The 10328-nt window shown below is 37.0% G+C and overlaps 1 protein-coding gene across 1 annotated transcript; it reads left to right on the forward strand.

Annotated features, from left to right (window-relative positions):
- The first annotated feature begins 1372 nt into the window (after positions 1-1372).
- On the forward strand, positions 1373-2641 carry LOC110697757. The gene is made up of 2 exons (XM_021875140.1): positions 1373-1387; positions 1473-2641. Exons 1-2 carry the CDS (start codon positions 1379-1381, stop codon positions 1773-1775), a joined length of 312 nt encoding a protein of 103 aa, XP_021730832.1. The 5' UTR covers positions 1373-1378; the 3' UTR covers positions 1776-2641.
- Positions 2642-10328: the final 7687 nt, after the last annotated feature.

Here is a 10328-nt window from a genome sequence, read left to right on the forward strand (position 1 = left end):
GAATTTATAAAAAAAGAAGACAGAAGATGATTTTGGAGGGAAAAATAATAGCACCAGGAAATGACACGTGTCATTCATGGTGTTTGTTTTAGTATTTATTATGTTATTGATAAGGGTGGTAAATAATATCAAAAGACAAATGTACCCTTGCCCACTACCTTTGCCAACTAACCTTTACCCAGTTCCCATTACTGAAATCACCATCACAACCACCTATATTGCCGGACTAGCTACCACAACCACCTCAAAAAAATAGCCACCGGTATACGACATCAATTTCTATATTAATTTGCTACAACAATATAGTCGCTTACTCTTTAAGTTAATATCTATATTTGATTTACTGTCAAATACCAAATTAAAGTGAAGAAGACCCACACATTAACAAATTAACAACCACCATTGTCCAGACCACCAGATCTGCATACTTGAGAAAATTAACAAAAGTGAAAATACCCACACCACCAACAACCGCACATAGTTCAACAAATTTTTAAGAATTGAGAGCTTGTTGGCTTGAATTTGACTATGGTGATTTCAGATCTGGAATAACCACTCAAATTCGACCACCATGGCTTCAACTTGATAAACTTAAGAGTTTTAGAGAGTCGAGGCTTGTGCGGTGAAGATGAGAGAGGGTAACTTATGCGGGGAGGAGACTCGTCAGTGACGCCATAAAGATGAAGGTGATGAGATAAGACGGCTTGTGCAGGGAGGAAGGTCGAGGTTTTTCCTGTGAAGATGAGATATACGGGTGGTGATTGATTTTGGGGGGTGTTTCAGAGATAAGGGTGGCAGTGACGGTGGTTTCCATAGACAACTTGGGGGAGGAAGGTGGTTTCAAAGTTTATGGGTTTTGGTGAGTAAGGTGAGAGAAGATGGAATGTAATAGGAAAATTTGTCAAAAATAACACGACCTTTGGCCGGTCTTCCCTAAATAACACCACCTTTCCTATACTTCTTCCCAAAATAGTATAAAATTATGTGTGACCTGATTTTGTAGGTAAACTTGATGACGTAGCCTGTATTTTGGGGTAAAGTCAAGGATTGACGTAAATTCCCCCTCCCCTTAGCCTATGTGGAATATAACCGTTAGGTTGTTTCCACTTTCTCTATAAAATACCCCCCTTCCCTGTTCTTCTCCTCTCTGTTTTCTCCATCTCCTCTTTTCTTCCCTTTTTTTTTCCTGTTCGTTCTTTCTTTCTCCATCTTCTTTTTCCATTCTTTGAACTGAGCATGGCTTCTAGGAGGTCTAACTCATACACATCAGGTTCATCCTCGAGGGAATGCGCAAGTTCGATGCAATTGTGGGAAAGAAGCTCTAATTAAGACAGTGAGAAAAGGCCCTAATTTTGGGATGAAGTTATATGGTTGTCCTATGTGGCCAGTAAGTTAAATCTAACTTTGTGTTGAATTGTGGCAAATGGATTGTTTGTGTATTTATTTTGTTTATTGATTTGTAATTTGTGTAGGACACTCAGTGCGATTTTTTCAAATGGGTAAATGAGCACACTGATGTTGAAGAGTACCAGTTCAAGTTGTTGGAAAAGGATACTATCATATGCGAATTAGAGGTTGAACAAAATTTCAGAGATGAAAAAATAAAGAAATTGCAGTTGAAGAAAGCTAAGTTGGAGGAAGAATTGAAAGAAATGAAGAAAGAAGTCATTGAAATGAGGATTGAGTTAGAGAAATTGAATAGGACTGAAAAAACTTTGTATTTGGCAATGTTTGTTTCTTGGATGTTGTTTGTTGTTGTTTTTTTTCTTAATTAATTTGACTCATAACTAGGGGCTGTAATGGATGAGTTATGGATATGCTATGTTGAATAATGTATGGAATTTGGTGTTTTTGTTTACAATTTGCACACCTGTTTTGACAGTACTTGTATAATCCTTGATGATAGCAAATTTTGCAAAAAATGACATAAAAAATAGGCATGAAATTGGCATAAAAAATGACATAAAAATTAGGCATGAAAATGACATAAAAAATGACATTAAAAATAGGCCTTGATGACATAAAAGATGACATAAACTGATCATAGTAGTTTGCAAATACATCAAAAGAGGCCCAACATTGTTTAACATCACTTGTTCAAAGTGCACAACCACATCAAAATACACAACATGTTTGTTTAACAGAAACAAATGAAAATAGTACTAGTTCCATGGACTAAAACATAAGTACACAAAAGTTTCATGATTCAGGCATAAACCACTGAAAAGAGTTCAGCTCCATCAAGGATTCAGGTTGCACAAAGACTGATGCATCATAGCTCAGATATAGATATCTGCCTTGCCCTTGTTGCTGGAACCTGAGACATAAAAAAATTGGTAAGAAATTGACAGAAAGGCATAAAATTAGCAAAAAAAATATAAAATAAATAAATACACAAAACATTCATAAAGCTGCATCAGCTTACCATTGGGTTTCCATCATCACCAAACAAGACACCAATTCCAATTGTTGACTTTGCTCTCCCTTTACCCCTAGCCCTTCCTCTCCCTTGTCCAGGAACTGGTGCCTCACCAGTTTCAGAGCCTCTCTCTGCAACTCCCCTTCCTCTTCCCCTCCCTCTTCCATGAGCTGCAGATTGGGATCTAGTAATGGTCTGAGACACACCTCTAGACCCCTCACCAGAGAGAATGAGCCTTCCACCCCTTCCTAACTAAATGGGTTGTGCAGAAGTGTTGTGATGGGAAGAGGTTCCTGTTGCAGTTGGGCCTGTTGCTGGAGTTGAAGATGAAGATGAAGCTAACTGGGATTGTTGTGTTGGTACAGGTGTTGCTGCAGCTCTTTTTGGTCTTCCCTTGGGCTTTTTTGCAGGTGGTGATATTGCTTCAGAGTCCTTCTCTTGACAACCCCTCTTATTGTGCCCCTTCATGTTGCATTTGGAGCATGTCATCTCAATGTCTGACCTACTTAGAGAACCTGGCTTTTTAGGATTCTCAAGGGGGTGCTTGATCTTGTTCTTTCTGGGTCTGCCAGGACCTATCTTGATAGGTGGGGGTCCAAATTACATGGAATCCTTGGCCAATACTTCTCCCCTTCACAAGGAGGAATGGACCCACTATACACCTTCTTATAAGTTTCCACTTTGTAGCAGTCATCAACATAAGCCTTAGGTTGTCTATTTTTTTAAAAAATGCAAGCAATAGCATGGAAGCATGGAATGCCTACCATATTCCAGTTTCTAAAACTACAACTCCTACCAACTAAGTCTACATTTACCTGGTCATAGTAAAATCTCACATTAAACTTACTCTCAGATGAAGGCATTACATCACAGTTAGCTGCCTTTTCTTTCTCTTTCTCTAACCTAGCTTGTACCTTATGACAAATTACAGAAGTCCATTTCTCCATTTCTTGTCTTTTTTTTACCAACATTTGCATCAAGGCTACCCTAATATCCTCTAACATGAAAATTAAGTGCTTAGTCCTAGCATTAATGATGTAAGCATTGAATTTTTCAGCCATATTGTTTGTGATAGCATCAGTTTTGATACATGGGTTCATGAATCCTCTACAAAAGAACTTAGGGTTATACCTCTTGAATGCAAGAGCAACCTCTGGATTCATTTCAGTCAATTCTTCTATTGCTTCATTGAAATCAGCTTCATTGTAGCATTTGGCTATCTTCCAGAACTGCAGCTTCATCTCCTCTCCTTTATATGTCCTGTGCCAGAGGGCATAAATATGCCTGGCACAGTGCCTATGCTCTGCCTTAGGGAGCACCACAGCAACAACACTAAGTATAGCCTTAAAAAACAGCATCAAACACCATAACATTAGATACATTTATAATCAATGAATTAAGAAAACCAAACAAATGAAATAAGCATAAAGTGTCACCTGATGCTCATATGAAATCACAGCAATCCCTTCACCATCCCCAAGGTCCAAGCATGACTTGAGATGGTTGAAGAACCACTCCCATGATAGACTGTTTTCACCTTCCACCATAGCCCAACATATAAGATACATTTGCTCATTAGGGTCCCTTGATACAACACTCAAGATTTGACCCCCTAGGAAAGTCTTCAGAAAAGCTGCATCAACACATATCACTCTCCTACATCCTGCCTTCCACCCCTCTCTAACACCATCAAAACATGTGAATAACCTTTGAAACATTGGGGTAGAAGTATTGGGTTGTGGAGCAACTACCAACTCGAACACAGTCTGTGGACTTTCACCTTGAAATGCCTTCAAGTATCTCTTAACCTTTATGTAATGCTCTTTCATAGAGCCATGCAACAGCCTGTGAGCCCTATACTTGACTTTGTATGCAAAGTCTCTAGACACAATCATTCTGTAAGCTCTTCTTACAGTTTCAACAATCTCTTTAGCTGGCCAATGTGGCCTAGCTCTGAAAACCTCTAGCAACTGCTTTGCCACCCAAGTAGTTTTAAGTTGCCTATTCTTACTAATTTTCCTATGGCATGTATGTGAATCAACTGTAGTCTTCACCATCCATGTTGAATCCCTTGAATGCATTGAACAGTACACATAAAAGGGGTAATCTCCAACACATTTAACTCCTAACCTCTGCTTGCCTTTCCAACTCACAGTGTATTTCAAATCCCTTTCTTGCATCACTACATATTAAGTTACAACATCCTTAAAGTCTGTACTATTTGCAAATCTTTGACCTGCCTTCCATTAAACTTGGTGAAATCACCATCAGGTCTCACTACCTCCCCCTTAACACCATTTACCTCATCATCACTTCCAGTTGGGGTGTCAATGTCTTCATCATCATCACAATCACTTCTCAAACCTCCCTCAGATGCTACTACTTTTCCAACACCACCATCATAAACTACCTTCCCCTCATAGGCTTCCTTTTCCAACTGCTCAGCTAATTTAAGTATCCTAGAGTTACAATCCTTAACTCTATTCCTTGCTTCCCTTAGCTCATCATCACTCTCATCAGTTTCTGCATCAATGAATTGAGTTCTTCTATATCTTCAGTTGCCTCAGCTTCTAGATCTTTAGGACCCTCATCACCATCACCATCTACACCCTTATCTTGTTTCCCTGCCTCACCTTCTCCATCATCCTCAGGGTCATATGTTGGATCTTCTCCATCACTAGACTCACCATCAGAACCAACTAAAACTCTCCAGTTCAAAGGGCTGTCTGGCCTACTATCCTCCCAATCATAGTCTTCCACAAAATTTGTGTCTACATTAGGCAAACTAGCAGTAGAGGCAAAGTCTAAAGATGGGAATTTAGAAAGGTTTGGAAACTCAGTTTGGCTAAAGGTAGGAATCTCATAAGAGGGTAAGAGGGCTTTAGGTTCTTTGTGCTTGGGATTTATTTCTGTTGGTTTAATTGTGGTGGTTGGGTCAGTGTGTTGTGATGAAGATGTAGGTGGGTTTTGGGGAAGGTAGGAATCTTTTTTAAAAGATGATGTGGTGGCTGCTTTTGGTGATGATGTGGCAGCATCTTTCTTTTGACCAGGACAAGTGTTTGGGGGTGTGATCAACTTTGTCTGTGGTCCCTTCTTGGGAGTCATTTTTTTTCTTTTGCTGGATTTAGTTGGGGGGATTTCAACTGTTTTTTCTGCTATTTTGGATTGGGTAGATTTTCCAACATCACTTTCCTTTGGAACAGGTTGACTCACACCAACTTCCTTAGTCTGACTAAGATCAATATGTGCATGAAGTGTGTCATAATCATACTGCACAACATACACAACAATACCCCTATTTTGAACCCCTAACTCACTCATCACTCTACATTCTTCATCCCCATGGATTACTCTCAAACCTTTGTCCACACTCAACCCAGGAATTTAGTAAAACAGCTGATTCACCCAATCCATCCCACTTTGCTTCCCAAACTCAAGCAACTCCCAATAACAGAGTTCATCTGGGTCTATAACAAAATTAGTACACTCCCCACCCTTATACTCCAATTCACCATTCTTACCCAATTCAAATTCACCCCCATGCCAGAATCTGACAGTCAAACTGTCAAAATTCTTACACTTTGCAACCTATAATTAGACACCACAATTAGGCTACAAAAAACAGCGCATGCATCACATCAATACTACACGAAAACTGTAATCCTACCTACATCAATAATCTAACTAATCAACAAACATTCATCACAACAAGCATTTAAAAAAAAATATACCACTGATTCCTTAAATTGCCCAGCACAATAATAACCAAGTAAACAAACTAAATTACATAATTAATCACTTCAAATTAAAATTTAAATGCATCCAATTCATAATCCAAAACACCACAATCAATTTCAAAGTATTTAAACAAAAAAAATCGTACCTTTTTCTTAGGCATTTACACAAAATATCGAAACTTTACTTCCTTCAATCTGCAACAATCGTACTCAATCAACCACCAAAGTTTCTGCAATTAATTTTTGATCTTCAATTGAATTATGATGCCTTCTTTTTTCAAACAGAAGAATTGGAGAGAGAGTGAAATTGAGAGGTAAATGAATTAAAGACGGAAACAGAGAGTAGTTGAGGAATTTAATTCCACGTAGGCTAAGGGGAGGGGGAATTTAAGTCAATCCTTAACTTTACCCCAAAATACAGGCCACGTCATCAAGTTTACCTGCAAAATCAGGTCACCCATAATTTTGTACCATTTTGGGAAGAAGTATAGGAAAGGTGGTGTTATTGTTGAATAATCAAAAGGCGGTGTTATTTAGGGAAGACCGGCCAAAGATCGTGTTATTGTTGACAAATTTTCCAATGTAATAAGAATATGATGGGTTAATAATTTTGAAAGGGTGAGGCAAATAAGTAAAAGTGTAGTGTTAAAATTGCCAAATTAGGAAACATGTCAAGTAAAAAGAAACTTCTTAAAAAGGAATGCAGGTCAAGTAATAAAGAACAGAGGAAGTACTTTTCATTACGGCATGCAATAGTTGACCGACCCGATAATCCAACCCGAACCCAATATGAAATAAATGGATTTCGAATGAGATTTTTAACCTGTTTATGTAATTGGGTCAACCCGTACCTGGCTTGAAAATAAACGGGTTAGGTTGAGGTTGAAATTCTCAACCTGACAATAATTCACCTTAACCCGTTTAGCTTTTTGGGTCAGTTTCTGGTCGAGTCAACCCGAAACTAACTTGTCTAACCCAATTAATTTAGTGAATTGCTATTTTCCATAATGGAATTACTCAAGCTATAGTATTAAAAGAATTTCATGCCCCTTATAATTTTGAGAATAACATAATAATCCAACAATCACTAAGTACTAACTTTGTCCCACCTTGACCTTAATCAAGCCATGACTCCACATTGGCCATCAACTCCACCACCAATACCACGACTGACCTTGACTGTCCACCACCACAACTCCACCTTGACCGATTCCACGACGATTGACCACCAACATTGTCTTTCCCACTAATAAAATGAGTCGACGACGGTCTGCGTTCATCTCAGGGGCCCTTGATGGGGGCGACGAACCTTCGTCACTGACAAGTCAAGTATATGTCGGACTTTTTTCAACTAGGGCAGTGATATGCGCTCGCGAAGCAATATGGTGTAGCTAGTGTGTGAGATCGGAAGTGTGATTTCTTTTAGCTACTTTGTAGGAATTTTTTAAGAAATTATGAAAAAATGTAAATCAATTGGTGAACGTACATGTTGATAAATTGAATTGCATTTAAAATTAGTGATTGTACATGTTTTTTGAAAGAATTAAGTGTATAATTTATTTATTAGGTTATAACTAATTTTTTTTGAATGACTAAGGTTAAAAACTCTGTAAAACTCATGGATCGAAAGCAAAAATTAGCCTTTTTTTTTATGAAAAACAAACCTTAAAATGAAGAATCGTCAGTCGCCTTCACAAAATTAAATACGATTGGACAGCGGCCAAAATTAAATACGATTGGACAGCGGCCAACAAGACTTAAATACGATTAGGAATTTAAGGAGCTTGGTATAAATACATTTTTAGTGTTTGATACAATTTATCTCCTTTAAGATATTTCTCTCTCTACTTAGTATTTAGTTTTAACTTCTCTCTTGTTTCTCTCTCTACAACTCTTGATTTGATTCAGTCCATTATTTCTGTTAACTTTGGTAACGATTTCTTCTCTATAATTTTCAGTAATTTAATTTCTTTAATTCATCATGTCTTGTTTATTTGCTTTGATTAGTTTAGATTTAATTATGTGTGCGTATTTTTCTTTCTAGGGTTTGTGGGGATCTATAAATAATACGAAGGGGTAAATTTTTTATTGTTGATTGTCAATGCTTGATTAATTTCCTATTGATTGATTTAATGTCATGAAATTAGACTTGTGTAGGTTTAAGTCAAGATTCTAGAGATGCGATTTAATAACAATACATTATGTGATTATAATACATAGAGAAAGTCGTTTATCATTAAATTAATTGTTGCATTGATGATTGATTGTTATTGTAGGCATCATTCGAAGTGCGCCTACGTTAAGCATGTGGTGAATATGCTTGGCACTCGTAGGAAGTGGGAATTAACATATACGATTGGGGACAACGATTAGGGACAAGGAAAGTAGGGAGCCGCTAACAAGTTTTTTAAGGAACGTGTATACCGTTCATGTAACATAAAAGACAACCACGAATAAGGGACAACGATAGGCAACAATGATTGACCCATGAAGGTTACACCCCATTCATAATCCATGAGATTACTAACTCCATATGGTTCGGAGTCACGAAAGGAGGATCGGGGATGATAGTACGAAGTGAGTCATGGAGTCACATTCGCTCGTATTGGCCTATACTTGATTCTTATAGTTAAAAGTATTCTTGCGATCTCAAAGACATGCAAACAAAGATTCAATTTTGTCCAAACTATTATTGTACTAAATTGTTTAAGTGTCAATGCAATACATTATTCTAAAATATTTGTGATCACTTTAGTTAATAACAAGATTAAAAAGGAACCTTAACCGGTTGTCCAAATTATCTTATTAGTTGTGATTTTTAATTACATAATCCCTTTAAAATGAAATATGATGATCATAACAATAATAGAATAAACATTAATATGGGAAGCAATTTAACAATAATAGCAACAAGAATGAAAAAAAAAGAGTAATAATTAATTGAATAAATTACTCACTTTCCGCGTTTTCTTGAATTACTACATCTTGAATAAATTGTTAGTAACTTCAATAAATAATAAATCAAATTCAAACAATTAAATTGAGGAAATTGACTTTTACCACCTCACAAAAACACAAAAATTGCTTTTACCACCTCACAATCCAGAAGTTTTACTTTACCACCTCATAAAAAAAAGATAGCTTTTACCACCATAACCTAACTCCGGTGACAAAAAGTTGATGTGGGGCCCACACTAACGACTACTTTTTCAAATTTACCCCATTCTTCCTCAATTTCCAGGTATAAATAACCTAGCTCACCATTTTCTTTAAAAAAAAATCCATTGAATCCTTGTTTTTTTTTCGAATTTCTTCCCAAAACCTCAAATTGGTTGTACCCTATCAATCCCATCATCCAATTGTTCCAGTTTTGTGCTAATTTAACAAAGTCCATTGACATAGAAATTGGAAGGAGGTACAAATTTCAGTTAAATCGCAAATTCCATGAATTAGTATGCATTTTTTCGCAATTGTTGTCTTAATTGTGTTCCAATTGTTATCTTTGATTGTAAGTGTGGATATGACTTAAGAATTGACCTGCAATTTCATATTATAAAAACTAGGGTTCATGTTAGTTTTCATTAAATTGGGTTATTTTTTAAATTACAATTGTTTAATGTAATTAGGATTGGGCAATGGTAATTGTGTTCAATTAGTAGTAATTTTGATGCTGTTTCTTGTCAATTGCAGCAGAAAATGTCTTCCATAAGTGTATCAGTATCAAAAGAAAAAATTGTCAATGTGGCGTACCAATGGTAATGCTTACTTCCCGAACTAGGGAGAATCCTGGACGCAAGTTTAGGTCCTGCAAGTTTATGACCCTGTGACAGAGACAAGGGGTTGTAAAGCCTTTGAGTGGGTGGATCAACCAGATGGAACACCTTGACAAACAGAGGTGATTAACAACTTGATACTTGACAAGAAATTGATGATGGGTGAGATTACTAACTTAAAGAGGGTAGTAGATGTTGTTAGTGGGCAGAGGAGTTGCTTGTTAAATGCGATTGATTGCTTAAAGGTCAAGTGCAAGCCACTTAATTTTGACAAGAAGAAGATGAGTAAGGAGGTTCATGGAAAAGAAGGAACATCAAAGAATTTGGCTGTTTTTATTGTTGTTGTTTTGTTTTGTTGTCTTGGTTTGGTTATGGCGTTGTATTTGCTAGTTTTTGGGA

The sequence above is a fragment of the Chenopodium quinoa genome, unplaced genomic scaffold, assembly GCF_001683475.1.
Source record: "Chenopodium quinoa cultivar QQ74 unplaced genomic scaffold, ASM168347v1, whole genome shotgun sequence".
Classification (NCBI taxonomy): Eukaryota; Viridiplantae; Streptophyta; class Magnoliopsida; order Caryophyllales; family Amaranthaceae; genus Chenopodium; species Chenopodium quinoa.